At 56.1% G+C, this 12,003-nt stretch overlaps 1 protein-coding gene across 1 annotated transcript; it reads left to right on the top strand.

Annotated features, from left to right (window-relative positions):
- The first annotated feature begins 587 nt into the window (after window positions 1–587).
- CBX4 (chromobox 4) lies at window positions 588–4,361 on the top strand. Its single transcript, XM_054393874.1, has 5 exons — window positions 588–656; window positions 756–799; window positions 1,590–1,655; window positions 2,460–2,526; window positions 3,027–4,361. Exons 1-5 carry the CDS (start codon window positions 588–590, stop codon window positions 4,359–4,361), a joined length of 1,581 nt encoding a protein of 526 aa, XP_054249849.1.
- Window positions 4,362–12,003: the final 7,642 nt, after the last annotated feature.

The following is a 12,003-nucleotide window of genomic DNA, read 5'->3' as shown; positions in this document are numbered from 1 at the left end:
GGTCGGGCGCCAAGGGATGAGCGGCGTCCCCGGGCAGTGCAGGGATGGGCACAACAGCCCTCGTCGGCCCCACCACAGTTCACGGCGTGGACTTCTGCGAGGGATTGTCCTCCGACCCAGCCGCGCATCCTCCTCAAGACCCCCCCGCGTGACAACCCCCCCCTCCACCCCGGTGCGGCGTGGATCGCGCACCTGCCCCACGGGCTCTGCCGCCCCCCGCCGGTCGCTGGGCCCGTGGGGGGCTGTGCTGAGTCACGCGTGGGGCGGGGGGCGGGGGCCGGGCTGCCCGCGTCTCCCCCCGACACACACACACACCCCCGCCGCTGCTGCCCGGCCCTCGCCCGCCCCCTCCCCGCCTTGCTCCCCGGCAGGTCTGCGCCAATCCCCCGGCCCCGCCGTTGACGGGCAGCCGGGCCCGGGAGGCACCGCCTCCCTGACGTTTCGCTCCGGGATTTGCACGGGTTGCGGTGCCGCGGCGGCCGGGGTTCAGTGTCTATCGGGTCGGCGGCGGGAGCTGCCGGAGCCGGAGCCCAGCTTGGCTGCAGCGGCGGCTGCGGACGCCCGACCCGGCCCCTCCCGGCTGCAGCATGGAGCTGCCGGCGGTGGGGGAGCACGTCTTCGCGGTGGAGAGCATTGAGAAGAAGCGGATCCGAAAGGTGAGGAGACGGGGGGCGCTCGGGGGTGTGGGGGTGGGGGGCGGCCGAGCGGTCGGTGGGTCCAGCTGATGCCATGTCTTTGCCTCTCGTGCTCCGCAGGGCAGAGTCGAGTACCTGGTGAAATGGAGGGGATGGTCGCCTAAGTGAGTACTGAGCGGGCATGGGGCACGGAGATGGGGATGGGGGTAGGGGCGGCCCGTCCCGGCGGCGGGAGCTCCGCCGCTCTCGGTGCCCCGGAAAGGGCCCCGGTGCAGGCGGCGAGAAGCGGCCGCGGAGCCCGGTGGTGGCGGTGGGAGCAGAGTGAGGCGGGCAGGCGGCGGCTGATGTGCACCAGAAAATGGCTCCTTCCCCCTTTCCCTCCTTGGGAGCCGGGCTCCATATTGCAGAACCGAGCGGGGAGAGGTGGGGGGGGTGGGGGTGGGGGGGGCGTGGGGAGCAGGGTGGGGGAGGGAAGAGGGGGAATAACCGCAAAAATAACCCGCGCCGTCCCGCAGCCTCCGAGAGCCGCCCGCCGAGGCGGAGGCACCGGCCACGGAGCTGCGGAGTCTTTGGGGTTCGCATGACAGTGTCGTGAGGGGGTGGCGTGGAGTGGTGGAAGTGGGAGCCCACGCCGCTGCTCCGGACCCGACGGCAGGGTCTGTCCTCCACGCCGCGGCCGCTTTCCTGGGTCCGGGAAAGGGGATTTGGAAAATTTCATCATGACATGCCTAGAATTCCTCCGGAATAATAACTGCGCTAAATAAACAGTTCCGTCCCTGTGTATCCCCCCTTACCTCCCTGCGCCCATCCCCCTCCCCCGGGACCCCAGCCCCCGGACACCCGATCCCAGCCGGGCCCATTGCTCTGAGTCGCGGTGACAGGGTGCCCCTGCCCAGGACCCCGGTCCCTCCCGGCGGGGCCCCGCCGCTGACGGCCGCTCTCCTTCTCTCCAAGATATAACACGTGGGAGCCAGAGGAGAACATCCTGGACCCCCGGCTGCTCATCGCCTTCCAGAACAGGTGAGCAGCAGCAAGGGTAATGGGGGGGGGGAACACACACGACACAGCGGGAGGGGCCGCGGGCTTCTGCTTCGGCAATTGCAGATGCGTCACGGAGCCGGGGGCCGCGGCGGGGGCGGGCACGGCACGGGACGGGCCGGGGCCGGGGCTCTTCGGGGGAGCGGCCGCGGTGGGGCGGGCGGTGCCAGCGGGTCAAGGTCCCCCCACGCCGCGCTACCCCCTCCAAGCCGTGCTCCGCGCCCCCCCACGCCGCGCCTTGCGCTCCTGCCTGCCCGGGGATTCGATGCCTGCGAGGGGAGGAGGAGGCGGCGCTGCTGCTGCTGCGCTTGGCCGGGCTTTGGCTGCCTTTTGCTTTTTTTTTTTTTTTTTCAGCCTTTTTTTTTTCTCTCGTCTTTCCGTGCATTTATTTCCTGTAGTATTTTGGCGCAAACTGTAAACTTCAACCCCTCACTGCAGCAAGAGGAGGGAGCAGGGAAGTTGCCTTGCTTGCTGCCTCAGCAGCTTGGCTGTGCCCCCATTTCACCACCTCCTCCTACAGCACCCCCAGGCATGTGACTTCCCACCTTTGGGACCCCCAGGCATGCGACTTTGCACCTGAAAGACCCCCAGCCTGTGGATTTGCACCTGCAAGACCCCCAACCTACAGTTTCATATCTGCAGGGCCCTTGCTCCTTTCCCACCACCCCTTGCTGCACCCATGCAGGGTCACTGGCACCACAGGAGCTGTCACGCTATTGGGTGTGGGGATGGGTGTATCCTGGGGGTCCATACACCAGGCCTCACTGTAACTCTGTGTTCCCGCAGGGAGCGGCAGGAGCAGCTGATGGGATACCGCAAGCGGGGGCCCAAACCAAAGCCTCTGGTCGTGCAGGTAAATGTGTGGTAAAGCCCACAGCCTGTTTGCAGCATGGCCCTGTCCCCAGGGAGCCCCTTTCAGCAGGTTTCATCATGCTGAGGAGCCATATGCGCAGCCCGGGTGCTTTGCAATGCCCCAGGGACCCGCAGGCCCCAGCACTGAGCCCATTGGGCAGTCCTAGCCCCCCTTTCCCTGTGGGTTGCAGGGCAGATCCGCTGCACCCGTGGTCGGGTGGCATTAGCAGGCTGCTCGCAAGCTCGGCAGCAGCAGTCCCGCTTGGCCCCCGTTACCAGACAGCTGATTGAAGGGTGCTTTTCTTCTTTTCATTGCTTCATTAATCCGGAGCAATGCACAGCCTGTAAGTTGGAGTGGGCTGGGGCCACCAGCTCGAGGACGCAGTGCCCCGCGATGCAGCGTCCGGTAACGAGAGCTGCCGGAGGGGCGGGGGCTTCACCAGAGCCTTTGGCACCTGACGGAGCACTGGCTCAACGTGGCTCCCTGGGTTTGTGTTGCAGCTTCCTTCCTTCGCCCGCCGCTCAAACATCCTCACGGGGCTGCAGGACCCAGCCGTGGACAACAGGCCCAAGCTGGATCTTGGCTCCTCTGGCAAGAGCCAGCAGCACCAGTATGAACTGAACAGCAAGAAGCACCACCAGTACCAGCCCAATGGCAAGGAGAGCAGCATGAAGCACCAGTCTCATAGTAAAGGGAAGTATTACTACCAGCTGAACAGCAAGAAGCACCACCACTACCAGCCAGACCCCAAGATGTACGAGCCCCATTACCAGCCCAGCAGCAAGGAACCACAGAGCCAGGCCTGCTTGGACAGTAACAAGAGCTCTCTGGTCACCCACCCAGACAAGTGGGCTCATGGCCCAGCCAAAAACATGCTGGGCCCAGTTAAGAACCTCACTGCAGAGAGCAAGAATGGGGCTGAGAAGAACCTATCTAGTGGTACCGGGCCGCCACCCAGGGACAGGGTGACCAGCAATGGTCTTGGGAGCAAGATGAAGATCGTCAAGAACAAAAACAAGAATGGGCGTATCGTGATCGTCATGAGCAAGTACATGGAGAATGGGATGCAAGCGGTGAAGATCAAGTCTGGGGAGCCTCCCCGGAAGCGAGCTACAGAGGAGAGGACTTCTAAGAAGGGTGGGGAGGAGAAGTTGGAGTCTTGGAGGAAGCCAGGGGAGGAGAGGGTGGTGGTCAGCAACACCCTGAGCAAAGCAGAGGGTGAGGGCCAACAGCCTGATGTGGAGCTTGAGGAAAGTCCCAGAAAGACTCCCCTGGCCAAGGAGCTGCCCCTTCCTCCGACGGAGCAGCCCCTGCAGCTCACCACCAAGCCAGACCTTGTGCCCTGGTCCCTGAGTCCCATCTGCGAGCACAGCCCTTCTTCCATGGGACTGAACCTCTCCAGCCCCGGAGCGCGGAAGCGCTGCTTGTCAGAGCCACACGCAGAGCGGGAGCCAGGCAAGAAGCGCCTGACCTCCCGCAGCATCAGTGCCCCCACCTGCCTCAGCCCCCCAGCCCCGGAGCGGCCAGAGCCGCCCACACCCACCCAGCCGGAGGTCATCCTGCTGGATTCGGACCTGGATGAGCCGATAGACTTGCGCTGTGTGAAACCACGGGAGGAGAGCGAGCCGGCCCTGGCACAGGTGAAGCCAGAGGTGCCACCAGCACCAGCTGAGAAACCAGCAGCCACGGAGCCTCTGCAGCCCCAGGAGGTTGTGGAGGAGGAGGAGGAGGCCGAGTCCCTGCAGGAATTCAAACCCTTCTTTGGGAATATAATTATCACAGATGTGACCGCAAACTGCCTGACCGTGACCTTCAAGGAATACGTGACAGTGTGAGGTGGGAGGGTGGCTGCTCCCCATGGGAGCTGCCTGCCTGTCCCAGGGCCACCAGCCCTGAAGCCTCCCTCTAAGGTTCTGGTGCCCCTTCCCTGGCACCCGTGTGCCCCCTGCTCACACCGTGGTGGCCAAGCCTGCCCTCTCCACCAAGAGGACACTGGGACAGGGCTGGGCACTGTGGTCATCCCTGCCATGCGGGGTGTCCTCGCTACTGCTCCCGCCCTGCAGCCAGGGGCTACCCTGGGACCTGCAGGTGCCAGGACACACAAGGAGGGGGCCTGCCAGTTACTCAGAGTTATAGTATTATATTTTAACAGTGCTAACTTGTCGAGTGATTCTTGCTCCCGTTTGTACGTGGTGTTCTTGAAATGTATTGTTTGAGCTGAAAGCTGGTCGATCTCTGGCCACACTGATATATTTATTTGTAGGTATTTATATAATGAAATATAAAAGCCTAGATTTATGGAGTCCCTAGATCACCTTATAAACTATATCAAACAACTATTTTCTGTTCTCCTTTTTAACCATTCAGCATTTGTTAGTCTCGTCCCTTTGCCCTCCTTCCAACCTGCAGGACCATCCCTGGTATATATTTTTTGATACTGTACACGTGGTTGTTTCTATGTGCAAAACAAAACAAAAGAGGAAAAAAAATGGTTATCTAAAGCGAAACAAGCTATTATAGAAACTGCTGCTATTAGAAAATGTCTAAACTATAAGCTTCCAATTATTAATTGCTTGAATGTAAATATTAAATGGAGATGTTGAAAGTGCATTTGATGTTCTGCAGCTAGCGTAGATCGGATTGCAAAGCCCAGCTGCTGGGAGGTGGAGCACAAGCTGCCAGCAGCGCTTCCTGGTCCGAGGGCTGTGTCACGGAGGGGAGGCGGGCGGGGGGGGGGCGGGGGGGGGAGGGGGGGGGGAAGAAATGTATCATGCAATCAGTGCAAAGGACTATAAACCTTTACAAAAACTGCCAGGATTTGGAGTGCGTTTGTTAACTGCATCTGGATGGCACTGACCCTCTTCCTATGTGGGCAGGCAGCAGCTGGGGTGCCCCGGAGCAGGTACCTGCAGGTTAAAATTGGCTCCAAGGTGCAGTGTGTGGAATGTAATTCTGCCTTTTCTCCAAGAACATGGACAAGAGCGTGCTACCCGTGGCGTGCGAGTGCACCCTGGTTCCTCCTGGTGCTGCCCCTGGCATGTGAGGGCACCCCAATTCCTCCTGGTGCTGCCCAGGCAGGCAGCAAGGTCGCAGGAGCCAGTGGTTCGGTGTCTCCCTGCGGTGCTGAGGCAGGGCTGCGCTTCTCCCAAGAAGAACAGGCTCTGCATGGTCTGCAATGGGACACTGGAAGGCTGCTGGGCACACAGGCTGGGGAGGTGGCTGCAGTGGATGGGTGAGTGCAAATTCTCCCAGTACTGTCACTCTCCATGGCATCATTGCCAGTGCTGGGGAGGATCAGGATTAGGTGAGGAGGTCCAAATTCCATCAAAAAGCCTGCAGATGTCTCTGAACTAGATTAATAATTACTGGAGTCTACTGAAAATACCATCCAGGGCTAATCCTTTACAAAGTGTCTCACATGAAGGTGGCAACCTAGCAGTGTGCCCGTGGAGCCAATCTGTACATGGCTGAGACACAGTGCTCAGTCTCTGCTCCCCCAGGGTCCCAAATAACATCCCCAAGCAGAGTTGAGCACTCGTACAGTAACCGTCCTCTGAATCTGTGCTTGTCAAACTGGTTCAGTGACCTGTTGTCCTTGTCTTGAGCTTCTCCTCGGAGCTGATTTCTCTTCCCAAGATCTTAGTTGAAATGTTGTCAGTGATGGCATATTAATGTATATGGACACGAGCCTGGAGCTTGTGAGAAGCAGAATTAATTAGTTTGGGTAAGGTGGCCCCTGTGGTTATACAGGAGCTACTTAAAGACATGGGTGAGTTGCCCCCCAGCTATGTGTAAGAGCCCAAGAGGTGGGCAGCACCCTGCAGGCTCAGCCCCTGGGTCCTGCTGTGGAACAGCCTGCACCTGCCTGGGCATGTGGCAGTACTGTACTCAAAGCAAAACTCAACCCCTGCATCTCCTGTTGCCCATCTTTGGGCAGTCCAGGCTTTTTAGGCTTCATTTTATCGAAATAAATTCAACTGTCAGCTTGGCAACTGTTCCTTTGTAAATCCTGAGGGCTGTGTGGCATCTGCAGAAAGATGAGACAGCATCCAGCCAGGTGTCATCTGCTGGGGCTTGTTCACAGTGGGAACCTCTGCGTGAGCTATGTCGGACCGAGTCTTGCTTACAGATGTTCTCATGCCAGAGGCAGAGTGCTCTTAGGAGGCAGCTTGGCTTAAATTGGAGAAAAAGCAAACACTGAGTGTGTGGATGCCATTTTCTCAGCCATATATCCAAGTGGGACAATCTTAACTGTGGACACCGTTGTTGCAGATGTTGGTTTCGGTCTGGTGTAGCTCAGGTCTGCTGCTTGGTGTGCTCATGTGATGGTGGAAATGGCTCCTGTGAGCTTACACCAGGAAGCTGGCTCCATCCCAGCTATTTGGTTAGACTTGTTTGTGTGGGCAAGGTCAGCACTGACAGCTTGGTTCATCTCTTGTTTCAGCTGATACTCCAAAGCCAACAGAAACTTGGGCAATGTGTTTAGTGCCTGTGGTTTTCACCTGCCTGCAAGGAGACCCCAAAATCTGGTTGTATGGGCACAGAGAGCAAGTGGGAAGAGGTGAACTCTGATTAAAATTGACATTTTGCCTGTTAGCTGTGCTGAACCTTAAAAGGGTTTTAATCAACCTTGCATGTCACTGGGGCCGTGTGAGTGACAGGCAGAGGCAGTGGTGGCCAAGGGTGCTGGGTTCAGGGCAGAAACCTGCAGACTGGGCAGGTGGAGCCCAGTCCATACTAGGGGAATGCCCATGAATGGTTTGGGGGAGACGTTTCCCTGCCATCCCAGGCTTAGCTGGCAGAGCAGGCAATCAGAAATGATGCATTTCCCTTGATTAATTAAGCTAATGGTTATCTGAAAACAAAAATGGCATGGAAGAGGAGACGCATGCTCAGAATGCAAAATGTGATTTATGAAAGGAGAAGTGCAGCTCGACAGACAGCAGCAGGAGCCAGTCCAGAAGCAGGCTGGGCGGGTGGGCTCGAGTGGGGACAGGGGGTCTGCAAAGGGAGAATTTGTTCTTTAGCTGGACAAAGGCAGAGGAAACCAAAAGGTTTTCTCACAAATAGGCTGTGTCTTTGAAACAAGGGCTCACAGCCTGCTGGCCAAAAGCATGAGTATCACTGCTGCTTGTCATGAGCTGGGTCTCCAGCTTCCTTCTCTGGTCTGTAGGTGTGTGAGACTCTTGACAATAACTGTTTGCAGGTTTACAGTCAGCTCAGCTCATTAACATCTCAAAACATGGACTGCATTGTGTTGCCTGTTTTTAAGGAAACTGTTCCTCCAAGTATGTGCTTTCCAAGCTTCCTTTTCCCTATGGCCACCACTGCTCCATCAGCAGGAGAAGCACCTAGAATATTGTCTCTGCTGGCAGTAGCTGTGGTTGGTTTGAGGCACCATTGCCTGGAAAACACAGAGACAGATATTTCTTAGTTTAATAGTTTGATCATGTTTATCACAACTCCAGCAGCTTGCCTGATGCTGAAAGGTGTGATAAGTAGTTCCTGGATTAAAAGACACCCTCTTCCCTTGCCTTGTGCCCACTGGCTGGGAAAAATGAAACGTTTAGGCTATGAATTACTTATTCATGCCTTGCTCTTTCCATATTAAGTGCATCAAACCTAAATGCCTGTTACTGAGCAAATTAATGTGAAGTCCACTATGACTTCCAATGGTTATCAAAGTGATCCAGGACAAGATGGAGTGTCACCACGCTCCATTAAGGAGGCTGGTGAGCACACCAGCTACATTTAATGTGTTTCCCAGGAATGCGTTAACCTCTGCTTAGCTTGGATTTATTCCAGACAAACATTTGCTGATTTAAAAGGAGAATTTGTGTTCATATTTTAGCTCTTCTGAAAGGGTCTGATGCGTCCACCTATCCATGGCCATCCCAAGAGGAGGGGCTGCAAATCCGTGTGGTAAAACTGCTTTCAGGTTCTCCCCACCCCAGCCGTGGTGGTACCAGTGCCTGCACCAGCATTGGGTTGAAATCCAGCTTCCAGCCCTCCCTTGCTGAGCTCTGGGCCAGTGCAGTTTCAGCAGGCGTTGGTGTGGTCCCTGCTCCATGGGAGGTGACAGAAACACTGCACCCACAGGCCATGCCCTGAGGCTTGGTAGAAAAGGTGACACCTCTGGGGTGAGGATGCTGTTAAGGGGAAGAATGTTAAATAAACACACAGCACACAGATGACATCTTTTAATAAGAACAAGAAACAGCCTCATGGCGACTGGGAGACTTAGAGGTCCGGACTGGGACTGGGAAAGGAGCTACTCTGTGGAGTAGGGCAGAAGGTGTATGTGAGCATACACAGTGGGAAGCAGAGAGTTTCCCAGGCAGTCAGGGCACTCAGTGCTTTTGTTCATACGTGGGTCTGGGCTCCTCCAGGCAGTCAGTGCACGAGTTTTCGGGGGGAGATTCCTTTGTTTTTCTCATTTAGCATTTTGCTATAGGACGTTGAGAGCCAACTGTTTTGCTTTACTGAATGCAGTGGCCTTAGCATCTCTTTCCCTGCTGGAGAAGCCAGCAACAAGGTAAACATTCATGGGAAAAAAAAGCTGCTGTTGAGGCTGTATTTTTCCAGGCCCATCCCCTTGAGCACGGCAGGGGCTGTACAGCTCGGCTGCACACGTGCTGGCTGCTATAAACCATTTCAACTAAAACTGCACCCAGTGGGACTGGTCCAGCAGCAGAGGCCTGCCACCAAGGTCTGTTGCTGGATTTTTGGTTGGGTTGGTGTCCCTCTGCCTGGGAGAGCAACAGCAGGAGGGCAAGGCTGGGATGCAGCCCCTTCCACCAAAATTGGGATAGCTGGGAGAGGGGGATGTAAGCAGTTTCCCCCAGTCCTGCCCTGGCCTGCTCACCTCCCCCATCCCATGGTTTGAAATGCCTGGCGGTAGGAAATCCTCTGTCTCCTCCACAGATAAGATCATTTGGATTCAGCCCAGATTCATGCGAGATCTGTGTCGGGAGGAGATGACCGCAAGGACACTGCTCTGTTTATGTTTGCACTAGAAGAGGAAAAAGGCTGCACAGTGCTGGGCACAGCCCAAACCAGCTCCAAAGCACTTTCAGAGCCTCTGTGAGTGGCTCTGGAGGATGCCCTGTGTGTGGGAAAGCTCCTGCCTGCATCCTCAGATGGGGAGACTCCCATTAGAGGAAAAATTAAGCAACTCAATGCATTCGTGAGGCAGCTGCCACCAGCAATGTCTGATCTAAACACAACTCTGCAACACAGCACAGTCTTGAACAGCATTGATGCAGCAAGGAAGGATGCTTGTGTGAGTGAGGTGTTGGATGGTGCTCCAGAGGATGGACTCCCTGATTGCTGTAGGGAATGACAGGAGGGTGACAGGGCTGGAAGAAGTGGGAGAGGGGCTGCAGTGGCTTTGTATGAGTACTATGTAGCCAGCTGGGGCAGGATTGGAAGAAAAGAAGGTCCTGGTGGTGCAGCTGCTTGCTGGAGCCTGCTCTGGGTCTATGCCAGTGTGTGAGGTCTCACAGGCAATGACAATGGTGGACCTTTGGGTGCAAACAGAAGAGAAACGAGTCTCTAATAATAAAAGTTTGAGCCAGGGGGTGATGGTGGCTGAGATCTCCTCTTGGGACCCGCCAATGCCTCCTGTCACGGGGTGAGATCCCAGGCTCACCCAGGAGCAATTTGCCGGCACCTACTGAAGTCATTTCTCAGCGGGAGCCATCAGTTCTGCTGACACCTTGATGTAGTTTAAAGCGAACTGCAAACATGAAGATTTATTTTTATCGGACGAGCAGACATATAAAACATGATGTGCAGCACAGCACAGCCCGGCAGGAAGCACCCTGGATCCCAGCAGTCGTGGCTTCAACATGCTGGGCCATGTGCTGTCCCTGGCTGACCCTCCTGATGGCAGGTCCCTGGGGTTTAAGGGTGGGGAGAGAAGGAAACTTAATCACCAACTGCCAAACCCTCTAGGATCTCTATTAAACACCAAGACCTTTATGGAAGGGGCATCTCTGGCACCAGTGGAGTTGAGGTAGAGCCCTGGCAGTGTTACAGGCTCTGTTCCTGGGAAGGGGGTATGGCCACACACCCATTTTCCAGGAGGTTTGTTCACTGCTCAAGCGGGTGCAGCTTCTGTGATACAAATGTGCTTCAGTCAGAATTACTTAGCTGGAGGTGAAAAAGGGAAAAAACCAAAACCTTAAGAGGGTGTTGCTGTTGTGCTGTAGCAGCCAGGGCAGAGAGATCCTACAGAGAGAGAAAATACATTAAACAGACTTAGATATTATTATAAAATACATTAACAGGCAGCCCGCATGGAGGGGCTGAGCTGATGGAAGCTTTAACAAACATGTTTGGTGTTGGATATAAAGGTTGTGCTGAGCAAAAACTTGTGCCAATGTAAAGCTGCATCTCCTGAGAAGTCACAGGACACCCATCTTCATCTGCAGCAGGGATAAACCTGGGATGTATGACACAAGGAACAGTGAGGTTCAGTAATGGGCGTGAAATGAGCTGCAGCCTGATCTTCCAGAGGGAGCAACCTGCTCCAGCTGGGAGTTTCCTTGTAGAAGGGCCTTGGATCACTCAGCCTTGCTTCTTTCCCCTCTCATGTGGGACTGTGTTACTTTCATTGACAAAGCACAAGAACAGGGGATGATCTCCAGAGGTCTTTCCCCATCCTTACAATTCTGTGTAAACCGGGTGGACTCAGACTTCAGAAGCTGCCTCTCAAAAGATGGAGAATTGGAGCCCACAAGCTGCTCTGAGAGCTTGTGAGCAGAGAGGTGGAAATTCGGACTCAACACCCTGATCTAGTTGAAGACATCCCTGCTCATTGTGGGGATGGACTAGACGACCTTTAAAGATGGCTTCCTACCCAAAACATTCGATGATTCTATGATTCCTCTCCTGCCCGGTGCCAGTGGTGGCTGGGTGAGCACGGAGGTGGGGTGAGGGGGCACCAGCCTGGTGCTGGCAGCAGGGAGTGGGCTGGTCCAGCCCCGCCCGGGGTGTAGCTCCGCGGTGCCATGTCACCCTTGCAGAGGCAGGATCTGTCCCCAGCTGCTTTAGGGAGGAAGAAACTAGCCCTGAGGCTGGGGGGCGAGCAGGGTGAGGTAGGGGCGAGTCTGCAAGCTGCAAGCGTGGGCTCTGCTATGTGGCAAGCGTAATCCTTCCCTCCCCCAAAAATATTGTACTAAGCAAACGGACGGCAGAATGGCACCGGGAGAGCTTGGGCGGGGGGGTTGGCAGCGGCGGACAGCGATGCTGGGGGAGAGCAGTGAGGAGATCTTGAAAATGCTCCTTGTGTGTGCCCGGACATGGTGACTTCAAAAGACGGGGGGCTGGGGTTGTTTTGCCCCTTTCTCATGCCACTGGATTCCGGGGTGTATCTCTGGTTATCTCCCCATCTCCCGTTCCCCAAGGCGGGGGGGGGGGACACGCCCCCTTTCCCCGGTGATACCGCGGAGTTGAATGTGCTCCACAAGTCAC

The sequence above is a fragment of the Indicator indicator genome, chromosome 29 (assembly GCF_027791375.1).
Source record: "Indicator indicator isolate 239-I01 chromosome 29, UM_Iind_1.1, whole genome shotgun sequence".
Lineage (NCBI taxonomy): Eukaryota > Metazoa > Chordata > Aves > Piciformes > Indicatoridae > Indicator > Indicator indicator.
Note: the sequence above shows the minus strand (reverse complement) of the source record. Positions and strands in the feature narration are given on the sequence as shown.